Raw genomic sequence first — 27,606 nt, 5'->3', positions numbered from 1 at the left:
GCAGATTCCATGCTGAGCGTGGGACTTGATCCCATAACTCTGATATGACCTGAGCCGAAATTAAGAGTCACATGTTTAACTGAGTGAACCACCCAGGCACCTGTTTGAATTACTTCTGCATTACAGATATCGTGCTAGTATTGGGAGTGCAAAGGAAAAAAGACATAGTAGTGCTATCAAGGTGATCACAGACTTATACTTGAAGGGAGAAGGAAGTCAGCTAAAGAATTACATTATACTGGGGAGCTTGGGTTGCTCAGTTGGTAGGGCATCTGCCTTTGCCTCAGGTCGTGATCCCAGAGTCCTGGGATCGAGCCCCACATTGGGTTCCCTGCTCAACGGGGAGCCTGCTTCTCCCTCTCCCTCTGTTGCTTCCCCTACGTGTGCTCTTTCTCCCTCTCTCTCTGTCAAATAAATAAAGAAAATATTTTAAAAATTCAAGAGTTACATTATATTGTGTGGCATGGAGCAGATACAACACTTATTTTGCTGAATGAATGAATGAATGAATGGGTGGATACATGCGTGCCTGCATGTTTAGATGAATAAATACAATCTAATAAATGTTAAAATCAAAAGACTATAAAAAGGGCTATGAACTTACAAGTCAAAAATGTCCTCTGCATAGTATCTGACCCTGATCATTTTATCTTCCCCTTGAAATTCTCTCTTCCCGTGCTCCCCAATATTGAACTTATTTTCATTTCTCATTTCTCCCAGATCCCAGAATGGCTCAAGCTAGGCAATTTGAAATCATTTCAATTCCCTTCTTTCTCCTTTCTTTTGGTCACTCAGTGCATGTGGTGCTAAATCCTTCTCTGATCCACCCGCTCTACTCTACCCACTGCTTCTGTTTTCTCCCATTATTTTACTGAAATTCATGAACTACTATCAGGATATGCTCTGGTTAAATGCAATTCTCTACTTGCACTTAATTATCCTCCTAAAATGGATTTGACCAGGGCATTTCCCTGCTTAAAATCTCTGATGATTTCCTATTAATAACAGGATAGAGACTGAGCTTGAAAATCTGGCATAGGAAGTCCTCTGTGGCCTCAATTTACTTTTCAAGCTTCATCTTCCACCTCACGCTCTATCCACCCAGGCCTCTGCACTGCTCTTTGAACACGCCTTGTCAGTTGTGTCTCAGTTCCTCTGCCGAACTGTCTAAAATGTCTTCTACCTCCATTCCCTGCCTAGGGGAAAAAAAATCGTATTTCAAAAGTCAACTTAATTTTTAAATTAAATCGTATTTTAAAAGTCAACTTAACACCTCCTGTGTTAAGACTTCCCTAGCACCCCACAACCACCACAGCATTAGTCAGCCTGCTGGCTGCCCCTGTGTCTTACTAATCTTTATGATCCTGGTACCTATCAAAGTATCTGTAGAGGCCACTTTTGCGCCAACAAGCTTGAGCGATGGAATGTAGAAAGGGCCCACAGTGACCACCTGGCTGAATACAGGCAGGCCCATAAGACGACCACCTCATAATATCCATAGGCCCTGAGTACCCAATGGTCTTCTTACAACTAGGCACAGTTCCCAAAAGGGGGAAGATTTCATATGTCACCATACTCCCTCATCTTCCGCCTTTAAAAACAGCCCCACGCACTGCCTCACAGCAGACAGTGTCTCTCCTCTGCTAAGTTGCCCACTGCTCCCCTTGAAGTGTATTCTATAAACTTCTATCTCCTTTGTTCTCCCTCCGGTGAACCCTTTCACTGCCGCGCCACCAGCTTCCACCCGATCGTTGCCCCACTTTTGGGGGGCCCCCATCCGATCGAGACACCCCATTTATTCACCACAGTATCTGCATAAGTACATATTTCTTGAATGGATGGCTATTCCGTCACGTCAGTATAGGTCCCACAAGTTCTTTTTTTTTTTTTCCTTAACATTTCTATTCTTTTTAATTTTGGCTCCTATAACAAAGCAAAAATAACCGCATCTTAATACTTTATACAGTGAAGTGAGCACAGAAAGCAGCCCTGAGCCACAGAATCTGGGAAATATTAGAATGTGAGGATTAGTACATTTAGTTCAGTCTCTGCCCTGAGACATGGTAGCAGGAGAGCAACTTGGAGTCAGTTTTGAGCATCACTGTCCACATGCCAGAGCAGAGGGTATGTGGAAGGGGAATGTCTGGAGGACTGTGGAGGAGCGGGAGTAGAAGACTCAGAGTAACATTGCACGTGAAGATTGTATCACTTTTACGGATCCATTTGCACTTTTATTGAATCCTTATAATACCATTGCTGGGGGAGGCACCAGCATCAATGTTCCTGTATTACAGCCAGAAAATAGAAATTAAAAGAGATTAAAAACTTGACAGAAGTTATACAGCCATAACGGTAGAACTAGGAATTCACCCCAGGTCTCCCAACCCCTGAGCCTTTGTTCTCCATTACATAGTCTCATGAAAAAGAGTTCCAAGTACGACTAGTATTATATCCCCTATAAAATTCATGTAACATAACCTGAAACATATTTAATGACTTAATCTTTAATATCTCTGTAACAATTTACAAATCTGAAGGAACGTTCACGAATTACATTTCAGATTTACCTCCATTTTAGAGATGAGAACTTTTAAGATCAGATCAACGTAATGACTTCCCCAGGGTCAGAAGACAATCTCATACAAGTCTCATAAATCCTCGTTGAGAGCTTTTTAGGATGACACTGCCTGGTGTCTTTTATAATTGATAAGCAATTAATATAATTACAAGATCTGCCTATATGTAATTATGCCAATTATGTGCTATTTTATGTGATAATACATAATAGATATTTAGCACAGCACCTAACACATAATAAATACTCAATAAATCTTAGATATTATTTTAGATAGCCAAGCCAAATGTAAATATCTTCCTGATTTCGTTTCTTATTACATCTGTAATCACTTTTGTTACAGAGAATTATTCTCATTCTTGGGAATGTAGGCACAGGACTTAGATTCCCGGCTTTCACATCATAATGCATTTTCTATCTTAAAGACCCTCAGAGTTTGACTCAAAAGGGAGCAAACGGGAATGAGTAAATAAAATAAAAGGAAAAGGGTGGGTTTTCTCCTCTCCATCCTGTGGTGCCATCCTGCCATCCAGGACACGCATACCAAATACTCTAGATCTGGGGCCTGCAAATTCTGCCAAGCACCAGACAGTAAATATTTTGGGCTTTGTGAGTTGGGGTGGGAGGATGTTCTCCGATGAACTACTCAACTCTGCTGTTGCAACACAAAAATAGCCATAGATAATATATAAACACATGGGCATGGCTGTGTTCCTATAAAACTTTATGTTCAAAAATGGCAGGCCCCTCCTCTTGTAACTGAACTGGGGAACTGCAAAGAATCCAGTGAAATGCTGGGAGTGCGGTGGCAGGCGGAACAAGAGGGAAACACATTCCAAAAGGTGCCTCTCCACACCTATGTCTCACAATGTGAGATTCTTCCTGTGACTTATCCCTCTTTCCCAACCCTTATTTTTCACCTGAAAAGTATTTGGGCCACACGGTTAATAATTCTATGCCTTTCACATTAGCTCTGGTTGTTTTTAAGACTGCATAACTCACGACAGTCAAAAAGACAGACCAAACAGCTTACGTCTGTAATCCCCAGGGCCTCCGGGTGTCCTAAGAAACAGTTCAAGTCCAAAGGGCAGATCAGACCGGAAATGATGGAGGAATAGAGGACACAGGCATACAGTATTCCGTTCAAAGAAGGAAAGACACACAGAAGCACTGAAGATAAACACTGAAGACTTTTGCTGATAAATGATCCTGAGCACCTTCAACCAAACACCGGCAGGTAGAGGTCTAAATGAGAGTTATCTGTGTGGACAGGATGTACAGCTTAGGAGAATCACTGCACCCATATGCTGGGTTAGAAACAGAACTGAGAGTACATAAGCCCAAGCACACGAGACACCACAGTACAGGAAGAGAAGACTCAAAATATAAGGGTAGTAAAGAGAACACATAAAATTCTGGGTGTATCTAACTGAGATAAAGGTAGATCCCCCACTATCATTTTGGCTTTCCTTGGAGAGCTGTGAGAAACAAGATTGAAATTTCTGGCTGGAGTAGAAGAAATGTACCCTCCTAGAAATATGTGGGACCAGTCGCCTGGGTGGCTCAGTGAGTTAAGCCTCTGCCTCTGGCTCAGTTCATGATCTCAGGGTCCTGGGATCGAGCCCCACGTCAGGCTCTTTGCTTGGCAGGGAGCCTGCTTCCTTCTCTCTCTCTGCCTTCCTCTCTGCCTACTTGTGATCTCTGTCTGCCAAATAAATGAATAAAATCTTTTCTAAAATAAATAAATAAACAAATATTTGGGACCATGAAATTTCATTTGTCAGATTGACAACACTTAAGCATTTCTATCTTTCCTTCAAAGTTAAGACCAGCAATTCTGATCAATTATAATGCATGATTGTAACTATTTATCCTAGCAGGCAATTCTTCTCTCCAGAAAGTATTCATTTAAATGAATAAATATTTGCCTCAACCCTTTGAGTATTTCCTAGACAATGTTAGGAATGATAAATTATTTACAACGGAATGATAAATATAGGGTGGAAAGCAAAAAGAATCTAAAGGCATAGAAGTACTATTATGGAATAGGATTTTGACCCCCCAAAAATGGAATGTTGATCAGTATTTAGTATTAAGCAAACATACAAGTATATTCTAATATATACGCTAATCCCATCAGACTGAAAAGAAACAAAAAAGAAAAATCCTTGAAATAAAGGGTTTTTAATTTACACCCATAAGAATCAGTTTATTCCTGAACAAAGGAACGTTTTATACTTAGTCATCAAGTACCTGTATCTGCATACCACTATTCCAGATACAGCAAGACATATTCCTGTGGCTGTGACATAATAACTAGAATTTTTCCCATAGTCTACCTTGTAGTTTAAACTCTTTTTTTACTTAAATGTTTTCTTTTATTCTATTTTTTCATGCTAATTTTTACGTTTTCAATGGTGATAAAGCACACACAACATAAAATTCACCATTTTAACCAGGCTCAAGTGTACAGTGCGGGAGTGTTGATGTGCAACCATTACCACCGACTGGGTCCTAAACTTTTCATCTTCCCAAACTGAACCTTTGCACTTCCCCGCTTTCCCTTCCCCCCAAGCCCCCAGAATGACCCTTCTACTTCCTCTCTCTATGAATCAGGAGGCTGTAAATGGGATGTAAGTATTTGTCCTTTTGTGTCAGGCTTATTTCACGTATCATAACATCTTCAGGGTTCATCCACATTGTGGCACGTGTCAGAATTTCCTTTCCTTTTAAGCTGAATGTTATCCCATTGAGTACATACTACAGTTTTTTCATCCACCCGCACCTTCGTTAATGGACACTGGGGTTGCTTCCAACTTCCGGCCATTCTGAATAATGCTGCTTCGATGAACACACATGTGCAAACACCTGTTCAAGCCTCCGGTTTCCATTCTTTTGCATATATACTCAGAAGTCGAATTGCTGGCTCATGTGTTAAATCTGTTCAAATCTTTGAGGGACCTTCATCGTGGGTTACATACCCCACCAACAGGGCACAAGGGTTCCAATTTCCCTATAACCTCACCAACAATTAATTTTGTGTAGCCACCCTAATCGGTATGAGGTGCTATCTCATTTTGGTCTTTATTTGAACTTCCCTAACAATTAATACTGTCGAGCATCTTCTCATGTGCTTGTTGGCATTTGTATATCCTCCTTGGAGAAATATCTATTCAGGTCCTTTGCCCATTTTTTAATTGGCATGTTTGTTAGACTAGTTTTTCTTATACCCAAATATGTTTGCCAAATTTTTTAACGCTGGTATTTTTTCACTTGATAAACTTTTGTGGGTTTTACATTGTTTACAAAACAGAATCACTGATTCTGCAATCTGATAGTTTATCAACATCTCTGATCTTTTAGGATTGCATGACTATGACTTAACTCCACATACTTTTAAGCTCTGTGATGAAAAATACTGTAGTTCAAGTAAAGGACTGAAAGTTGTAGCAGTGCACTAATGCTGGCTAGGAAGACCATCGACAGAATGGAAAAAGTATTATTAGCACTCATGAAATTTATGCTATCTAAATTTTATCTAACATTTATTTTTTGCATCCTTTTAAGTATAACATTTCTTCTTATCTAGCATTACTTCTTTAAATTTATGGATTTATTTCCCAGGCCTAATACCATAAAGGGAAATGATTCAGTTCGATGACAGGGTTTTGGGATGAGAGCTAAGTCTTGACATGTGTTATCTGGCATGATCCATAAATCATCTGATTTGTGAAGATTTTGAAATAATTACTACTTTAACATGAACTAATGTTGTCATCTTTTTCCCTCCTGCTGGTCTCGAGTTCCCAAGGAGTTCCTTGAATTGGGAACTATCATCCATATATTAGAAATCAGAGACCAAAGGTGAAACCAACTGACTCTAGATTTATACCATATTGCTAGGCCGAGCCAATTTCTTTGCTTCTGGAATTACAAAGCATTCAGAAAACAGCTCAACCTCCTTCTCAAGTCTTGAGCTCCTCTTTTATTGATCAATAGTATATGAAAAAATAAAAGTAACTGGGGACTGAAGTAGGTCAAACATACATTCATGTATAAAACTGTGTGATGAAATAGTACTCAGTGCATATCCATAAATACAGAACGCTTTTAAGCAGAACTCTTTTAAGAAGAGCAATTTCGTCTCTTTTAACGTAATGGGAAGTCATTTTGTTCATGTTCCAGTCCAGTAGATTCCCTTAATTTCACAGTTTCATGAAGAGTTCCCAAGGGAAACTATCATAATGTTCCTTATATCCAGTAACAACTCCATATCAGCCTTAAAGCAGTATTTGCTAATGGGAAAAGATCTTTATTTAGAAATTGTGTATATGGAAAAACTTGACATTTACACTTGTGTTTAAATATTTGAGAATGCCTATGAAGTCAGTCAAGACACTTTATCATCAAATATTATCCTTTTATACTTAAAAAATTTTAAGACCGATATCTCAGTCTTTGTCAAAATTTGAGTTAAAGAATGTTCAAATGGAACTCCCTTGTCTCTGTTCATCTGAGGCGTCAAACCCAAAAACAATGCCAGAAGTGACAGAACGCCAGTGTGGATGATGCTAAAATATCATGAAACCAGTTTTGCTGCCCTTAGCTTATCATCCATTTGAAGGTATGCAAGAAAAGGTAGGGAGGCAAATAAGACCTTTAGCAAGGGCTTCCTTAGAAAGAGTTGTCAGCATGCTGTGCATTTCACCCTGCCACAGGGGAGGGGCAAATTGCTTCCCCTTTACCTCAAGCCAGTTGAAGGAGACTTCAAAAAAAAAAAAAAAAAAAAAAGCATCTGTGATCTTGGCCTGTGTTCTGAGAAATTGAAATTACCTAATGACTTGACTTGTTGCCTAAAAACATACCAAAAGCAAGATATTATGGTTTCTTCAGTTAAATGCAGCAAAAGTAACAGGTTTGGAAATAAATTGCACTACCCCCAGTGATAGAAACAGATGGTATGCCCTATGAGCCAAGTGGCCCATCAGAAAAGCAGAACTAGCTTGTTTAAAAGGAATCCTACCCATAAGGTTAAGCAGAAACTTTATTCTGATGCCTATAGGAACATGTGTGTACACATAGTCTATGTATAGAGGACTGTGTACAGAGGACCACAAAAAGACAGGGGCTGAAGGGGAAGAACTACAGTCTGAGGTCTCAGGATCCTACAAAGCTCCCCACAAGACAAAGAACCACCAACTGAGTTTCAGGTATACAGAAGTCTCCAATGCAAGGCTCCAGCTAAACCCGTCAATCAAAGGCTTTTGTGTACCCTAATGGGATACTCACTTCCCTTTCCCTAAGAAAGCCTGACTCTGAAGGAATTACACACAGCAGCTAGCAACAGGTGAGAGAAGAATCATGGAAGAATGAAGAAACTATCACCTTCCAACACACACATACCCTTTCCCTCTCTCTCTCTCTCTCTCTCTCCTCTCTCTCCCCTTCCACCTCTCTCTTTCTCTCCCCAGGCTCCCAAAAAGGCAGGCCCAAGTTGGGGAAAGGGAAAAGTCATAAACTGCACAAGAGTCTGAAGTTATGGTTTTAGATTGGGCTGGATTTTTTAATACTTTAAATGAAACAACCAGGAAAAAAACACAGGACTTGTCTGGGATTTCATCCATGAAAAATGAAAATGAGTCAAGGATACAGGTTGCAGAGGTAGGGTGGGAGAGAATAAAGTTTCTGCATCTACTCCACTGAGTCCACCTCGTACAACACATCTGTTATATGTGTAAGGGTAAAAAGAAGTATTTAAAGATAAAGAGGTTATTCCCTTTGGGGATAAAATAAAGGCATAAAGTCACTTTCTGGAGTCAGTCCATGTCTACAGACAAAATATAATCTCAGTCCCTAGCTTTATGGGCCGTGTTTTGAAATCTTGTATTTATGTGTTAAGTTTCCCTTCCCCAGCAGAGATGGTGTCATTATTTGTTTAAATAATGAGTTTGGTATGAAATGGTAAATATGTCAAACCACACTTTTGCTGGGGATCACTGACTATAAAGTTGGACAAATGGCCACAATACTCTGGATTTCTGGAGAAAAAAAAAACATTTCCGGAGAGAATAGGGTGCGACCAAGACATTCATAATTCAGACCAGTAGTTTCCAGTTATTTTGACTATAAGGATTCCTTTCAATGTCATATCCATACTGACTATTTATTCAGTCTAGAAATGATGCTTACTGCCATGTGAATGTCATGTGCCCTAAGCTGGACAACAATCTTCAGAGGTTAAAAAAAAAAAACCTTGCCCATTGTTATCCCACACACCTTAATTCTTTCTCTTCTTTCCTTCCTTCCCTTCTTTCTTCCAACCTTCTCTCCCTCCATCCGTTTCTCCTGCCTTTCCTTCCTTCCTTCTTTTTCTCCCCTTCAACATGTTTATGGGTTTACAGTGCAGGCAGACATCTAGATATTTTTTCTTTTTTTTAAGATTTTATTTATTTATTTGACAGAGATCACAAGTAGGCAGAGAGACGGCGGGGGGGGGGGAGGCGGGACAGGGAAGCAGAGAGCTGAGCAGAGAGCCTGATGCAGGGCTCAATCCCAGGACCCTGAGATCATGACCTGAACCCAAGGCAGAGGCTTAACCCACTGAGCCACCCAGGCACCCCAGTAATTCTTCTTTAAGAGATGAGGTTATGTGGTGAATATGCAGAAAATGATGAGAATAGATACACACACACACAGACCAGCTCACTCCCTAAGAATCCAAGTGCAGCAATGTTCTGTTTTGTATCGTCGTTGCCATGATATGAATGTTGGATGCAGTCACTGGATGGTTTGCCATGGCCATTTGGGCTCACCGTTTTCTGCTACTGACGCTGAAACACTATGGAGGCATGGGGATTTCTTCAGTAATCTAAGGAAATTTTATCTTAATCACTACTCTCTGGAATATGAACCTTCTTTCAATGTCCAGTGGTTTCTTTTTTTTTTTTTTTTTCATTTTTTTTAGGGAGCTTTATGAAAACATCATTTATACAGCATTAAATACATCCATTGGAAGTCCATAAATCAACATACAGAGTTTTACAAACATCACCACAATCTAAAAACTTTCCTCATGCTTCTTTGCAGTTAATCCCCCAAGCCCATCTCCAGCCTTAGGCAACCACAGATCTTCTTTCCAGCTTATAAGTTTGTCTTTTCTTAGACATTTCATATAAATGGAATCAGACTAGCCTTTTGCATCTGTACTGTTTCATATAGTTTGATGTCTCTGAGGTTCATCCATCTAGTAGTATGAAGCAGGACCACACTCCCTCTGATGGCCAAGTAGGTCATGCTCTTGCCATCAAATGTCTAAAGTCACTGCCAAAGCCAAAGGTCATGCAGCTTTTCTCCTATGTCCTTCTTTTGTGCGCTAATATGCTTAGCATAGATTTTGAAAGTTGACTCGGCCTAAATTCCTGGGATGAATCCCACTCGATTGTGATGTATTATGATTTTATATACTGCTGGATTCAATATGTCCCTATTTTGTTGAGAATTTTTACTTCCATGTTCATGAGAGATATTGGTCATTGGTTTTCTTTTATTGGAATGTCTCTAGTTTGGAATCAGGGTGCTGCTGGCCTCATAAAATGAATTTGGAAGGATTCCCTCCTTTTCTCTTTTCTGGAAGACATTGTGTAGAATTGGTAGTATTTCTTACTCAATGTTTGGTGAGATTCACCAGTGAAACCATCTGGGCCTGAAGTTTTTTCTGAAAAGTTTTCAACTAAAAATGTAATTTCTCTAATAGGTATAGCACAATTCACATTATTCTTGAGTAAGTTTTGGTACGTTGTGTCTTCTAAGGATTTATTCTATTCTATTTCATCTCGGTTTTTGAATTCACGGGCATGGAGTTATTTGCAATACTCTGTTGATACCTTTTAATGTCTTTGTTGTCAGAAGTGATGACCCTTCTTTCATTCCCGATATGGGTTAACTTTGTATCTTTGTATCTTTTTATCTTGGTCAGCATGACTAGAAGTTTGTCAGTTTTTTGTTTTTTGTTTTTAGCATACTGACACACATTACATTAGTTTCAGGTGTACAATGTAAGTAATTCAACTCTCTATACATTGTTACACTCACAAATGTAGCTACATTCTATCACTCTGTAATACTGTTACATTATTGATTATATTCCCTGTGCGGTGCCTCTTATTCTCATGACTTATTCATTCCATTACTGGAAGCCAGTACCTCCCACTCCCCTTCACCTATTTGGCCCATCCCCTCCCCACCCCTGGCAAATATCAGTTTGTTCTCTGTATTTCTAGGTCTGATTCTGCTTTTTGTTTATTCATTCGTTTTGTTTCTTAGCTTCCACATATGAGTGAAATCAAATGGTATTTGTCTTTCTCTGACTTACTTCACTTAGCATAATGCTCTAGGTCCATTCAATATCACAAATGCCAGACCTCATCCTTTTTTATGGCTGCATAATTCCATGTCCAATGTTATTAATGAAAGTCCTTCAGCAGGTTAGTCAGTATTTGATTCCTACCTATTTTAAAGATTATTTTTAATGTAATCTGGATCATATCCCTCTACGGCTCAAATCCTTCCCTGTATGCCATAGCATTTTCACCCCTACACAGTGTCTTCTCAAGCATTCTGATTGTTTTTGGTATTTCAGGCACATTGGCTTTCTCGTAGGCTTTTAAAGGACTTTAGATCCTTCCTACCTCAGGACCTTTGCACATGATATTTTTGCTGCCCGAAATGCTCCTCCCTTTGATCTTCAAATGGCTGGTTCCTTCTCCTGTTTTAGGTCTTTAAATGATAACTCCCCAGAAAGGGCTTTTCTGACACTATGCATCCCCTCCTCTATGAATCTCTGTCATAGTACTAACACAATTTACTAGTACTTGCCATATGATTTTTTTAACTTCTTTATAAAATGTCTCTAACACTAGGCTGTAAGCTCCTAAAGGCAGAAATCATGTCTGTATTGTTCATCCCGTACACTCAATGAGCCGGGAAATACAGAAGCTCATGAAATATGCATTGGAGTGGGAGAAGGGAGACAGAGAAAGGGGGGGAGGGAAGGTGAGAGGGAATTACTTGGGTATCTCTGGATCTTTTGCTATGCTGAACATAAAAAGGTACACAGAATAATATAACAAATATGTATGTGTATTTGGCAAATATAGTTGAAGTCCCGTGTATGTCCCTACCCTGTCCCATATCCCTCCCTCCCCACTCCCCAGGGGTAATCATTCTCTTAAATTTAGTACTTTTCATCACCATGTATGTCTTTATATTTTAACCACACTTAAGTGAATTACTAAAAAATATATACAATTTTTATTATCTTAACTCTACTTAAACAGTATCATCCTGTGTATCGCTATTTGTAACTTGCTTTCTTCACTGAATTTTATGTTTGGAAAATTCATCTAACTGAATTCATGTTGTTCCAGCTTACTCTTTCCATTGGTTAATGGTATCCCATTCATTATATTACACATTTAGCCATTCTCCTACTGAAATATACTTCATCTCATATTTTCACCTTTTTGCTATTACAAACAATGCTGCTATGAACATTCTTCATGTCCCCTCATGCACATGTTTGAGACTTTCTATAGGGACGTACCTAAAAGTGAAAACTGGAGATCATAGGGTAGATTTGTGTACAATCTCAAAACAGCTTGCCAAATTACTCCCAACATGGATATCATTTTCCAACACGGGTATCTGTCCTCCAGCAATGTTCACAGATTCCTTTGTCTGGTAGAGTCAGGTTTTTAAATGTCTGTCAATCTCTTAGGTGTGAAGTGGAATACTATTCTTGTTTTAATTTGCATTTTTCTTTTTTTATTTAAATTTTAGTTAGTTAACATACAGTGTAATTTGCATTTTTCTAAAAACTACTGAGCCTGAGTAACTTTCTACGGCCATTCAGGTTTCCTTTTCTGGAGCTCAGCCCATTTGTCTGTTGAACTGTTTCTCTTTTCTTCTATTGGGTTTAAAGAAAATTTTTAAGATATTCTGGTTATTAATCCTTTGTCAGTTATCTTCCAGGGATCTGTGACTCATCTGCTTGCTTTTTTATAGTGGCTTTTGAGGCACAGAAGTTTTTCATTTTATTTTATTTTTTTTTTAAGATTTTATTTATTTATTTGACAGAGAGAGATCACAAGTAGACAGAGAGGCAAGCAGAGAGAGGGAGGGAAGCAGGCTCCCTGCCGAGCAGAGATGCGGGACTCGATCCCAGGACCCTGAGATCATGACCTGAGCCGAAGGCAGCGGCTTAACCCACTGAGCCACCCAGGCGCCCCAGTTTTTCATTTTAATAAGTAGTCAAGTTTATCAGTCTCTTCCTTTGTAGTTCATACTTTTCGTATGTTGTCTACAAAATTCTTCCCTGCCCTAAGGTCATAAAGACATTGTCCTATATTGTTTTCTAAAAGTTTTAAAGTTTTACTTTTTATATTTAGGGTATAAATCAACATTATGTTACTATATAGAATAAACTCAAGATCAAGTTTATCTTTTCCCGTAAGGATAACCAATGTTCTACCATCAATTATTGCATATTCTACCCTTTAATGATCTGGAGTATAAGCCCTTAAAAAAACATGTTTCCATATATATGCCAGCATGTTTCTGAGCTCTCTATTCTGTTCCATCGATGTATTTCTTATCCTCATACTAATACCACACTATATTATTACTCCAAGTTGTATCAGTCTTTTTATCTAACAAGGCAAATCTGCCCACCAGGTTCTTTCTTAAAACTGTCTTAGCTATTCTTAGCTCATAAGTAGAGCTCTCAGATTTTTTTCTACTTAAAACTAAAGCTCTTAAAATATTCTCTCTGATAATGAGTTCTGATGTCCCTCTTGAGGACCTATCCTCAAGCAGAATCCTGTAATCTGTCCATACAAGGACAGAGATTAAGAAAATGCCATTGGGGAATTCACAAAAATCAAAAAGGTACTTGGCAAAGCCCTTTCCCAATCCCCCAAAAAATTATTAAAGGGCATACACAATGTTCCTACCACAAAATTAGTCTGGTCAATAATATAATGCAATGTTTATCCTTCTAGGAAAAAAGAGCAATGAAGTTAATAAGAAGAAAAAAAGTAAATATTTTTAAATGTGGTAGAGAGGATTTTTACTGGTAACTTTTTATAATTAATAACATGCTCAGAAGAAACAAAGGAAAGAGGGTACAACTTAAAATTAAAGTGCCATGGAGAATATCATTATACTAAAAGTATAAAGAGGTAGAGAATGGTCAGTTTAAAAAACAAAACTTCTTTAAGAATATAAATATGCCCTTTCAGAGATTTTCTTTATCCACTGGTACAGAGGACACATGAGTTTTCTCAAAAAGTAATTCCTAGTGAATGATAGCTTTTTAAACATTGCCCCCTAATGTTCATACTCCGAAATGGTAAGAGGACCTTGCTAACAAAAATAATCTGGTTCTTCCTCCCTTGTGATCAGTCGAGCATTTTTGTCCTGCAGACCAGATTTCACAGACTGAGGCAATCTCAACCACACAACTGTCAGAGTGCATTAAAATAAATCTCCCAACCATTCTAAGATTACTCTCATCAGCAGTAAGGCCAACATGTGAGTGAGAACAGACTATTTGGGCTTGGACAGCACTGACAGAATACCAATGCCACTGGGAAACATCAGGGAAGTCTAGGATCCCAATCATAACATGTGCAACTTTAGACTGATCTAATCAGTCTTATTTAAAAAAAAATCAAAAAACAAACACTGATTACCAAGAATATCAAACTTTTACAAAAGAGATGGCCTTTACTTTATATACACACAGATTCATGACTCATAAACGACCTCCGCTTCCAAAGACTCCGTTGACATTTAGACTCCCTGACGAGTAAATATGATTAGCAACAAATGAAAGAGAAGACCAAGACTATATTCTTCTCAAGTCAAGCTGTTCAGTGCCTTGTCATCACTTGACAATGTAAGTTATAACAATGTAACATACAACAATGATAGACATCTAAATATGGAAAGCACAGAGGCACTTAATATTTAGTCAAGAGGCCTGAACAGTAAAACCATCTGCCATGAAATAGCCGTGTGACCAGAGGTCTCATGGACATTCCGGACCTCTTTCCTTATCAGGAAATAAAGGAGAATGAATTGTATGGGTGTTTTTCTCATGATTGTCAGGAGATGGGGATGTAAAGGATTACAGAATTATGGAAGGTGCTTGTTCAGACTGTAAGTGCCTCTCCCCATCACCCCCTTATTCCCCCATCCCTATCACCGAAAAGCATATCAAATCTGCACTCTCCCCATAGCTGAGAATCTCCACATTATACAATCTATCTCCAGGGCCCTTCGACACACTAAAATGTGAACACGGGATCTGAGAGCTGGAAGAAAATGCAGAGATCCTCTAACCACAAGCCAAGACCCAGAAGAACTGCTGGCTTTAACTGTAGTTAGTTATAGATGTGAAACTTTGGGAACTGTGAGGCTTCCCAAGTGGAGTAGCTTTTCTTTTTTTTAGATGTTATGTATTTATTTGAGGGACAGTGAAGGAGCAGGGGAAGGGGCAGAGGGAGAGAAGAAGCAGACTCCCTGCCGAGTGGGAAGCCGGCAGTCCAACCTGGGGCTCCATCCAAGGACCCTGATATCATTACCTGAGATAAGTTAGATGCTTAACTGACTGAGCCACCCAGGTGCCCCCCAAGTGGATTAGCACTTTTGTTTGGCTCGGGGATGTGATAAAATACATTATTATTCCTATCTTTACCCCTCTTGGAATCCATGCCTTGCCATATGACTCTGTAGATCCTGCCACAAGAGTAGAACATATTTCACCATGCAGTGGTATTGGGCTTAGTCGAGTGACTTGCCTTGACCAAAGGAATGCAAGCCAATGGGATGTAGCTAATGTTTTAAATGTGCTTGTGAGGTAAGGCTCATTCTCTTGTACTCTTACCTTTCATTATGAGGAAAACACGCCTTTGGTGGCCACTGGTCCAAGGAGTGTGAAAGACAGGTACAGCACAGCAGGCCCCCCACCCCTGAAACTTGGAGCCAAATCTAACCAGTCTGGATCAGCTGAACCTCAGCCAATGCAAATTCATGGGAATGAGAAATAAATATTCACTGTCATTGAAGATAGTGCATTTGCAAGTTATGTAGCATTTTATGATAACAAGGTAATGTGAAGATAATATTTTACCCATTTTAGTAATTTAGACCTCCACATTTCCAATAGACTGTGAAATTTTAAGGAAAAACCTTTCCCTCTTTCTGACACATATAAATATTGATATTCAGACACAAAGACTGAAGTATGATTACATATCTATAAAATAGTACATTTAAGAAAGAGTCAGATTTAGTGGCAAAGAGTCATCTACTATTTACAGACACTGGCTCTCCTGCTGATTCGGTAGGGAAGTTAACAATCATCCCCTCTAAAATAGTATCGACCAAACATTGCAGTTATAGCTTAATCTACATTAAAAAAGCACCACATAATTATACTGTGAAAAGCATCATTTATACTAAAGTAATATGTCATAGTCAAAGCATTATTATATCTCAATTAACCTGAATGCATAGAAATGGGGGTATTTTGGTTATTATTACTTTATGACTAATAAAGAAACATTTTTAATCCTATCACTCCTCAACTACCCCCACCACTCCTACCCTAATTCAAGCTGCCTGTATCTCTAACCTGGAGTAGTTTAACAGCTTCACAATTGTTCTTCCACTTGTAACATTGTCCTCTACTGTCTGTTGTCAACACAGTAGCTAAAGTGGTCCTTTTATGGGGGGGGGTGCTTTTTTTCCCAGTGTTCCAAGATTCATTGTTTATGTACCACACCCAATGCTCCATGCAATACGTCCCCTCCTTAATACCCACCACCAGGCTCACCCAAGCCCCTACCCCTCTCCCCTCCCAAACCCTCAGTTTTTGTTTCTCAGGACATTAGGAGAAGGAAAGGAAAAGAAAAGTGATACTTTTAAAAATACATCAGATCACGTGGATGGAACTAGAGGGTATTATGCTAAGCAAAATAAGTCAATCAGAGAAAAACAAGTATCATATGATCTCACTGATACATGGAATTTGAGAAAAAAGGCAGAGGATCATGGGGGAAGAGAGGAAAAAATGAAATGAGACAAAACCAGAGAGGAAGATAAACCATAATAGACTTAATCTCAGGAAACAAACTAAGGGTTGCTGGAGTGGAGGGCGGTGGGAGGGATGGGGTGGCTGGGTAATGGACATTAGGGAGGGTATGTGCCATGGTGAGTGCTGTGAATTGTGTAAGACTGATGATTCACAGACCTGTACCCCTGAAACAAATAATACATTATATGTTAATAAATAAATAAATAAACAGGTGAAATTTTTAAAAAATAAAAAAATAAAAATACGTCAGATCATTATCATTCTTCTGTTCAAAATACTCCATTAACTTACAAACTTATTCAAAGTAAAAGTCAAATTCCTTAAGAGTTGCCAACAAGCTCTTCGTGATCTTGCTAACCAATACCTTCCTGTTTTTCTTACTGTTACATTCCCCTTGTTCCCTGCTTCAGCCATCCTCGATGGTCCTCAAACATGCCCCCCACATTCCTGCCTTAGGTCCTTTGCACCTGCTGTTTCCCCTTCCTGAAGCCATCATTGCCAATATCTGTATGATTCACTCCTTTACTTCAGGTCTCTGCTCAAATGTCAATTTATCGAGGGAGACTTCTCTCTTTTTTGTTTTTTTTTTAGCATTTTATTTACTCATTTGAGAGAGAGAGAGAGTGAAAGCATGAGTGGGTGTGGGGGGATGGGCAGGAGAGGCAGAGGGAGAGAGAAAAGCAGGCTCCCTGCTGAGCATGGAGCTCACTGTGGGGCTCAACCCTAGGACCCCAGGATCATGACCTGAGCGAAATGCAGACTCTTCACCAACTGAACCACCCGGGCACCCCCAAGGGAGCTTTCACTTATCTCCAAGTATAAAATAGCTCCTCCTCACCCCATCCCTCTTGCCCTACTTTATTTCTCTTTAGCCCTTATCATTAATGGGCTCAATTACAAAAAAATAAAAAACTTAAAGAATACATTTATTTATTTACTATCTATCTCCTTAACCTATAACATAAGGCAAACCTCCATGTATTATCCACTGCCACATCCCAGAACCTTAGAATACTGCCCTGCAAATCACACGCCTGCAGTAAATATTCGGTAGATGAATGAAGAGTGAAAATTCTATAATTTTTTCTGATAAAAACTATTAATGTAACTAAGAATTTTCACAGCCACTTTTCTATATTACCTCCCTAATTAATAGATAAGTGCTTTAAAATAGATTAAATTAACTCAAATAATAACCTTTTTTCCTTGGACCTAATATATACACACACACAAACACCCACAACATTCCCCAGCTAAACAATCTGGAAGACTTTACTGAACTCTTTTCCTTCACCCGGCTTAACACCTTTGAATAAATTAAGGGGATATGTTGATTTCCTGCGCTACCCTAAAGCCAATTAATATTTCACCTACAATTCTATGTATGAATTAATAACAGTATTTTGTAAATGTCTGTAAAATATCAATAGAAAAATTTGCAAAAACAAACAAAACTACAGGCGTACAATTCAAGAATACAAACAGCCAATAAATACATGAAAAATCTTCATTTCGGTTACCTCTCATGATTAATTAGAGAGCGAGGGCTAGGGAGAACAGAATCACTTCAAGAAAACCAATACAAGCAAGAGGTTTCTTACAGGAACAAGGAAAGCCAACTAACTAGAAAATCTATTCACTGACAAGAGTGTGGGATCAAAATACCTGTGATGGAACAGTAGATGATGTGAGGGGCAATCTTGTCTATATCTTCATATCCAAGGCCCATAGCAGACAGCCTGCCAGGGACGTAGTTTTCCACAAATACATCACAAACAGCTGCAAGCTGAGGAAGGAGGGGAAGATGAGTCAGACTTCTTAAGGGACTTCCAACCTTTGAACAAACCCCCACATGACACAATTTGGATTTTAGTAAACACAGTTGATCCTCACATTGTAATAGTCCAGAAAAATGACAGGAAAAGTAGAATTACAAAGTAGAATTAAATGAATATAAAGGCACCAGTGGGTCAACTACTATGAGATATTATGGACAATAAGACAATGGCCACTAAAATATTCAGCAAATAGCATGGTGTTAAGGGGATATGCTTACATTAAATGTAAGAAATATCTAGGTTACATGGTCCTAATATAGTCTCAAGTAGCTTAGATAGAAAAGTTAAAATAGGGGCGCCTGTGGCTCAGTGGGTTAAGCCTCTGCCTTCAGCTCAGGTCATGATCTCAGGGTCCTGGGATTGAGCCCCACATCGGACTCTCTGCTCTGCAAGGAGCCTGCTTCCTCCTCTCTCTCTGCTTGCCTCTCTGCCTACTTGTGATTTCTCTCTGTCAAAAAAATAAATAAAATCTTTAAAAAAAAAAAAAAGTTAAAATACATGTACAAAAATATATGAAAAACAGGGCCGCCTGGTCATTAAGTCATTAAGCGGCTTCCTTTGGCTCAGGTCAGGATCCCAGGGTCCTGGGGTCGAGTCCCGCATCGGTCTCCCTGATTGGAGAGAAGCCTGATTCTCCCTCTCCTACTACCCCTGCTTGTGTTCCCTCTCCCGCTGTCTCTCTCTGTCTCTAATAAGTAAATAGAAAAACCTTTAAATAAATAAATATATATTTATTTTATTATATATTATTTTATTTTATTATATATTTTATATTATTAATATATTATATTATATTTATTTATTTATTATATATTTACATAATACATATAAATAAATATGTAAATAAATTAAAATATATGAAAAACATCTTAAATCCTGTAGAAGAAACTAGATACAATGTCTTTGCTATTCTCCATCCTTACTATGTAATATTCCTCATTACAACCTGCACATATGGGCACTTAATACATATAAATGTGATTCAGAAATCCTTTTATACTTTTCAGATGCTTCCTTTCCAAAAAGTTCTAAATGTATTTAATTAACCATAAAAAAAAACTATTAAACGGTAACCCCGTGTAGGCACTCCTGCCGGCAGAAAAGGACACAAACTACATCAAACACATATAAGTTTCTACATGGATCAGCTCTCGTTGCATACATTCTGCACAGTGCGTTATGTCGTACCTTACGCAAAGGGCATTTAATGAATTATTTTTAATTTTAAAAAACCCTGTGTGGGTATTTCAAGAAGTTAAACATAGAATTACCCTATGACCCAGCAATACCACTCCTAGGTATATACTCAAAAGAACCAAAAACAGAGACTCGAACAGGTACTTGTATGCAAATGTTCATAGCACCATAACTCACAATAGCCAAAAGGTGGAAATAATCCAAGTGCCCATCAATGGACAAATGTACCCATAAAGCAGAATATTATTCAGCCATTAAATAAAGAACGAAGTTCTGATACATGGTACAACATGGACAAACCTTGAAAACATTATGCTCAGTGAAATTAACCAGACACAAAAGTATAAAACTTGTATGATTTCACTTATATAAAATATTCAGAATAGGCAAATCCATAGAGACACAAAGTAGATGAGAGTTTATCAGGGGCTGGAGGGAGAGGGAAGTGGAGAGCTATTGCTTAATAGGTACAGTTTCTGTCTGGGGTGATGAAATATTTTAGAAACAGATAGCAGTAGTGATTCACATGAATGTAACTAATGCCACTGAATTGTACACTTAAAAATGGTTAAAACGGAAATTTTTATGTTCTATATATTCTACCACAACAAAAAACATTTTAACTGTGTAGACTATTTGTATTTTCAGACTTTGTGGAACTCTAAATCACATCTCAATCTACATTAAGTATCCAGATGGACCACAAATAAATTCACTGTTTGGGTAAGACAAAAAAATAAATAAAACAAATAAGTTATGCTAATAAAAAAGTATTAAAAATATTATAAAGAACTCAAAATAAGCAGATTAAAAAACAACATACATTACATTATCTCGTGTTTTCGGGCAAAATGAGTATACAAGGGTATAAAGAGATTTGACATGATATAGTAAAATATTAATTTTTTTCCATGAACATGTATTAGTATTTGTATAACATGACAAAGATTCTTTTAACTAACAAGAGCTGTGCTCAGAGCACCAGGCAGTCTGGCTCTATCACATTATTAAAAAAATATGGAACAGGTGAGTTTAAGAGCTACACATTTCTTTTTTTTTTATTTAAGATTTTATTTATTTATTTGACAGAGAGGAAAAGAGCAGGCAGAGAGGCAGGCAGAAAGAGAGGGGGAAGCAGGCTCCCCGCCAGAGCAGAGATCTTTTTTTTTTTTTAAGATTTTATTTATTTATTTGTCAAAGAGAGAGAGAGAGCAAGCACAGGCAGACAGAGGGGCAGGCAGAGGCAGAGGTAGAAGCAGGCTCCCTGCCGAGCAAGGAGCCTGACGTGGGACTCGATCCTAGGACGCTGGGATCATGACCTGAGCCGAAGGCAGCTGCTTAACCAACTGAGCCACCCAGGTGTCCCCAGAGCAGAGATCTTGACACGGGGCTCAACCCCAAGACCCAGAGATCATGATCCGAGCCGAAGGCAGAAGCTAAACCCACTGAGCTACCCAGGTGCCCCGAGCTACACATTTCTACTCATAAAGATGCACAATAGTTTTTAAGCTTACCCAAGAACTGAGTATGTGTGCATTCTAATATTTATAAAGAACTATCCCAAAAAAGTATATAGTGCAGAAATTTTTCTTTTCTCCATTTTATAAATATTTATTTTAAAGATGTCTTAGCCACTTGCTAGATATTGATTCTTAGTTGCCCTGTCATTCAACTTATTCTCTCCTTCTCTGTTTCAGGATATTCAGCCATTTCAAGATCATGTATGTTTCCTAAAGCTTCAGCTAATCATTCATAAAAATTCTAACACAAGAATGTTAAAATCTGGGGTGCCTGGGTGGCTCAGGCAGTTAAGCATCTAACTTCGGCTCAGGTCACAGCCTCCGGGTCCTGGAATGGAGCCTGCATTGGGCTTCCTGCTTCGCAAGGAGTCTGCTTCTCTTTCTCTCTCTCTCTCTCCCTCTGCTCCTCCCCACTGCTCACTCTCTCTCACTCTCTCTCTCTCAATTAAATAAATAAAATCTTTTAAAAAAAAAAAAGGGTGCTAAAATCATAACATCAGAAAACTCCCTCTGAGTTACACTGCTCCCCACTCTAACTACAAGTGTTATGTATGACAATTGCTTCAAAGGAGCCCAGCTATTTACTGGCATTTCCCAAATACAATAATCTACTAAGAAATAAAGTGAGAGGACTGGTTTCCAGTTTTACTGCTGATCACCTCTTCCTCATCTAAGCACTCACAAATCACCTAAAAAACTATCCTAGAATCTGGCCCAGAATAAAAAGCAAGCACAATTTTGTATGAGTTAGAGAAGCTACTATCTTTTTCTTTCTAAAACAGAAGAAAGAAAATCCTCCATCTAGCCAAAGAGTAAATAAGAACTAAAATTAAGTTGAAATACAGAGTATCTAATTCTGACTCTTTGTTACACGTCATTTAAGAACACAGTGGAGATCAGAAATAGAAAGGAAAGTGATGATAATAATTTAACCACATTGCTAAAGAAATCACAAAATAATTTTTAAATGTTATATCAAAGAATGCTTATTGGCAGGAAAAGTATTCTGAAAGATTTCAGCACAAAGTTTCCTATCTTCCACTTTAAGATAGTTCACGAGGCGTCTGGGTGGCTCAGTTAGTTCAGCATCAGACTCTTCATTATGGCTCAGGTCATGATCTCAGAGTCATGATCAAGCCCCACACTGGGCTCCGTGCTCAGTGCAGAGTCTGCTTGAGATTCTTTCTCCCTCTTCCCCTGCCCCTCTCCCTGCTCACACTCTTTAAATAAATAAATAAATAAATCTTAGAAAAATAAAATAGTTTAAAAATACACACACAAACACACACATAGGCATACATATGTAAATAAGCAAATACAGCAATATATTAACATTATTACATCTAGGCATAGGGTTGAAGAAAGTTCATTATACTCTTCTTTCAGCTATTTTGTACATCTGAATTTCTCATAAGAAAATAAAATCCAGGGGCGCCTGGGTGGCTCAGAGGATTAAGCCTCTGCCTTCAGCTCAGGTCATGGTCCCAAGGACCCTGGGTTCAAGCCCCGCATCGGGCTCTCTGCTCAGCGGGGAGCCTGATTCTCCCTCTCTCTGCCTGCTGCTCTGCCTACTTGTGATCTCTCTCTCTCTGTCAAATAAATAAATAAAATCTTAAAAAAAAAAAAAAAAAGGAAAGAAAGAAAGAAAATAAAATCCATGACATTGCTCTTTGGAACATCTCATGTGCACACAATATGGATATTGTGACTGTCAACTAGTTAACATAGAGAATTATTTGAAATATAAATGATATGTCAGAAAGTTAATAAATCATATTGTTATGAAAATACTGGGCTCTACATAGATTTTCTAAGCAGAGTTTTGTTTTTTGCTCAAGCTGTTTCTAGTTAGCCTAGTAGACAAAAGGAGTCATATTTTTTGAAGCTCTCATGTATCCAGCTGATTGCTTTGTATGCTACTTTGGAACTGTTTCCATAAACTAAACTCAGTATATTAGCAATCATAGCCATCATGGTCTGAATAAAGAGGTTGTTTTGCTACTCTTAAGCTGAAAGAGGAATCGATGCCAGAAAGCTTAAAAAGATTAGGCAAAAAATAATTTTTTCCCTAGGCAATAAGATATATAACATGCTAAAAGCTAAAAACATGGAACTAGCTAAAAGCAATAGACATCAATAATGTCCCCATACAATTTATTTAAGTTTAATATGACTTGAAATGTACTTTACTATTATCAATCAGACATGAAGAGAAATCAAGCTCATAATGAAAGTTAATTCAGGGGCGCCTGGGCATCTGCCTTCAGCTCAGGTCATGATCCCATAGTCCTGGGATCAAGCCCCGCATCAGGCTCCCTTCTTAGCGGGAAGCCTCCTTCTCCTTCTCCCACCCCCCTTGCCTGTGTTCCCTCTCTCGCTGTCTCTATCTCTGTCAAATAAATTTAAAAATTTTTTTAAAGATTTTATTTATTTATTTGACAGAGAGAGATCACAAGTAGACAGAGAGGCAGGCAGAGAGAGAGAGAGAGAGAGAGAAAGAGGGAAGCAGGCTCCCTGCTGAGCAGAGAGCCCGATGCGGGACTCGATCCCAGGACCCTGAGATCATGACCTGAGCCGAAGGCAGCGGCTTAACTCACTGAGCCACCCAGGAGCCCCTAAAAATTTTTTAATTATAGGGGCGCCTCGGTGGCTCAGTCATTAGGCATCTGCCTTTGGCTCAGGCCATGATCCCAGGGTCCTGGGATCAAGCCCCGCATCAGGTTCCCTGCTTGGTGGGAGGCCTGCTGCTCCCTCTCCCACTTCCCCTGCTTCTGTTCCCAATCTGTCAAATAAATAAATAAAATCCTTAAAAACAATTTTTTTAATTATTAAAAAAAAAGAAAAAGAAAGTTAATTCAAGGTAGAATGTAAATGTAATTGAAAGTAGAATAGTAAAAGACTGGCAAGATCCAAGGACAGCAAGAAGGAAGTCCTGGAGATTTGTTTACTTTGGTCAGAATCATACATGCAGTCCTAAAATACTCAAAAGCACACTTACGCATTAGTAGCAAGAGTTATGAATTCCACCTATTGAGAAGTTCTAATGAAACCGCAAAGTATTTGCTCAATCAAATCTGAAACCTTGACTACTTAGGATAAAATATCAGAATGCTCTGAAATAGAAGCAAAGAGGCAGGAACTGCGACCACTGAAGATGATACTGAGAGACAGAACAGAAAGAGGAGACTTAAGGCAAGAACAATCTTTAAGGCAAGAAAATCTTAAAAAAAAAAAAAAAAAAAGCTGACATCACCTACCTGAAGTCACATAAGCTAGTAAGTAAAGAAAAAAGGATTAGAACCTCCGCAGTGGAGAACGAGGGTGCACCAAACCAGTACCCAATCTTGCCCCTCAAGCAAAGATGCTGAAATCAGCTCTGGACATATTAGCCATCTGAATAAAGGTTAGAAAAGCTTGGGCTCTCCAGTGATGGGACCCCCATCACCGGGTTCAAACCTCAGCTCTTCCCTTTACAAGCTATGTCCTCTTCGGAGCATCCCCTGAGCCCATGAGACTTACTGCCCTCCCATGAAAATGAGGATTCTAATACCCATTTACAAGTCAAATCCTGAGGATCTGAGGGGATAATATATGGAAAGTGTCTAAGCCTAAGAGTGATGCAGAGTAGGCATTCAGTCAACAGTAGATAGTATTATGACTGAAAACTTTCACAGGGTAGAGAAATATTATACAAAACATATAAGAAATTAGAAAGCAAATTTCACTTACAATAAATGTAAAGTTAAATTCTTAAATGGCGTTTACAGGAAAATTAGCGATTGCCAATGAAATAAAGTTTTAAAACACTTTAACTCGGGGCGCCTGGGTGGCTCAGTGGGTTAAGCCGCTGCCTTCAGCTCAGGTCATGATCCCAGGTCCTGGGTTCGAGCCCCACATCGGGCTTTCTGCTCAGCAGGGAGCCTGCTTCCTCCTCTCTCTCTGCCTGCCTCTCTGCCTACTTGTGATTTCTCTCTGTCAAATAAATAAATAAAATCTTTAAAAAAAAAAAATAAATAAAAAAAAAATAAAACACTTTAACTCATGTTCAAATCCCCAGTTACAACCCAGGAGGTAAGATATCTTCCATAGAGCATACTGTACCTCTTTGATGATTTTCACCCCTTTGGGATCCTTGATATTAACAGCTATACTCTAAAAATTAAAATATATATATTAAAATAATAAAAAGGTTTTCATATTACTGACAGTTCAATAAGGAAGCCATTCATATATGTTCTCCTCTGAAAGTGTATTTTCCTCATGAAGAAGCATTTGAATTATCGTTACTGATTTTTATCTGCAATGGAGATATATTAGGATGATAGCAAGGATTCTAGTAAAATTTTTTCAAATAATAATACCAAGTGTTAGGCAATTAGCAATCTCTGAAAGAATAAAATGTAAAGAATCAAATGATTTCTCTCTTTAATAAAATTATTCCATTATAAACCATCATAAATTCTCATGAAATAAGTTAGTAGAGAAGGAAAATTAGTAAAAAGCTCTCTTGTTTCTATTTTGTAACTAGTGAATGAATAAAATTTCACCTTCTTTTAAGTACTAATTATATATACAAGGAAAGGATAGAAATGAATGAGCCAAGGTAATATCAAAAGTTTTGTTATTACAAAAGAATTATATTAAAAAAAACAAAGAAAGAAATTATATTCTTACTTTTTTATTTCGATTAACACTGAGGAAATAAGTACTTTCTGTCCCCACAAAAGGTGGCCCCCAAGTTCGTGTATCATCACCAGCTCCTGAAAATAACAGTATGAGCTATTAATTTTTAACTCTTAAACATCATGAGACATCCAAACCAACATTCACCCATCATACACATTCACAGATGCCTACACAAAATCACCTCAATTCAGTGGAATTAAGCAATCTCCAGGGGCCTTAAGAACTTGTTGCAACTCTCCAAATTCCACCTTATTCACTAAGTCCTACCGTCTCATCTCTCACTGGAATCCATCCCTGAAAGTCAATATCCAGAAAGAAATATCCTTTTAGCAGTCTTCAGATTTAATAAATGGCAAATTTAAAAGAAAGAAACCTACTTTCAGTTTTTGGCAAGCAAAAAGTTAAAATCTTTGGCAGTTTAGGTCAAAAAGTAAAAAGCTTTGGTAGTTTAGTTCAGCTCTTTCTGTGTTTCTTGGCATTAAATGTGCAAAGAAATGCTGAGTCTGTGAAAGATTTTTGTTAAATAATTAAACCAGAATAATGGTAAGCGAGATTTTATAATAAAATGGCATCATAAATAAATAAATAAATCTTTAAGTTTCTGTGAAATCCCAGAAATAAACCCAAGCATACGTGGTCAGTTAATATATGACAAGGGAACCAAGAGCTCTCGATGAAGAAAAGACAGTCTTTTCAACAAATGGTTATAGGATAATTGGATACTCACATGTAAAAGAATGAAACTGAACCCGTAGCTTACACCTTTCATCACTCACAGAAATTAACTCAAAAAGGATTAAAGACTTAAACATAAGACCTAAAGCCATAAAACCCCTAGAAGAAAACATAGGAACAAAGTTCCTTGACATGGGTCTTGGTGATGATTCTTTCGGATTTGATACCAAAAGCACAAGCAATAAAATCAAAAATAAACAAGTGGAACTCCATCAAGCTAAAAAGCTTCTGCACAGCAAAGGAAACCATCAACAAAGTGAAAAGACAACCTATAGAATGGGAAAAAATATTTGCAAACCATATAGCTGATAACAGATTAATACCCAAAACATACAGAGAACTCACACGACTCAAATAAAAAAACAAATAACCCAATCAAAAAATGGGCAAAGGACCCAAAGAGATATTTCTCCAAAGAAGACAGACAAAAGGCCATCAGGTACAGAAAAAGAAGCTTGACATCACTAGTCATTAGAGAAATGCAAATTAAAACCACAGTGATATAATCATCTCACACCTGTTAGAATGGCCATCAACAAAAAGACAAGAGATAACAAATGCCGTTGAGGATATGGAGAAAGGGGACCCCTCCTGCACTGCTGGTAGGAATGTAAGTTGGTACAGCCACTGTGGAAAACAGTATGAAGGATCCTGAAAATTTTAAAAAGAGAACTACAATATGATCCAGCAATTCTTCTTCTAGGAATATAGCCAAAGGAAACAAAAACACTAACTCAGGGCACCTGGGTGGCTCAGTGGGTTAAGCCTCTGCTTTCAGCTCAGGTCATGATCTCAGGGTCCTGGGATCGAGTCCCACATCGGGCTCTCTGCTCCGCAGGGAGCCTGTTTCCTCCTTTCTCTCTCTCTCTGCTTGCCTCTCTGTCCACTTGTGATCTC

General features: G+C 38.4%; 1 protein-coding gene across 2 annotated transcripts in view; it reads right to left on the bottom strand.

Annotated features, from left to right (window-relative positions):
* Positions 1-27,606, bottom strand: part of LOC111157075 (succinyl-CoA:glutarate-CoA transferase) — a 775,701-nt gene that overhangs the window by 713,667 nt on the left and 34,428 nt on the right. For both annotated transcript variants that reach the window (XM_022518296.1, XM_022518298.1), the window contains exons 4-6: positions 25,963-26,048; positions 25,390-25,440; positions 18,399-18,519 (exon numbers count right to left, since the gene is read on the bottom strand). In XM_022518296.1, the coding sequence (XP_022374004.1) occupies positions 18,399-18,519; positions 25,390-25,440; positions 25,963-26,048 (258 nt within the window). The remainder of the gene's footprint in view (positions 1-18,398; positions 18,520-25,389; positions 25,441-25,962; positions 26,049-27,606) is intronic.

The sequence above is a fragment of the Enhydra lutris genome, unplaced genomic scaffold (assembly GCF_002288905.1).
Source record: "Enhydra lutris kenyoni isolate GAN:26980312 unplaced genomic scaffold, ASM228890v2 scaffoldscaffold51, whole genome shotgun sequence".
Taxonomy (NCBI): Eukaryota; Metazoa; Chordata; class Mammalia; order Carnivora; family Mustelidae; genus Enhydra; species Enhydra lutris.
Note: the sequence above shows the minus strand (reverse complement) of the source record. Positions and strands in the feature narration are given on the sequence as shown.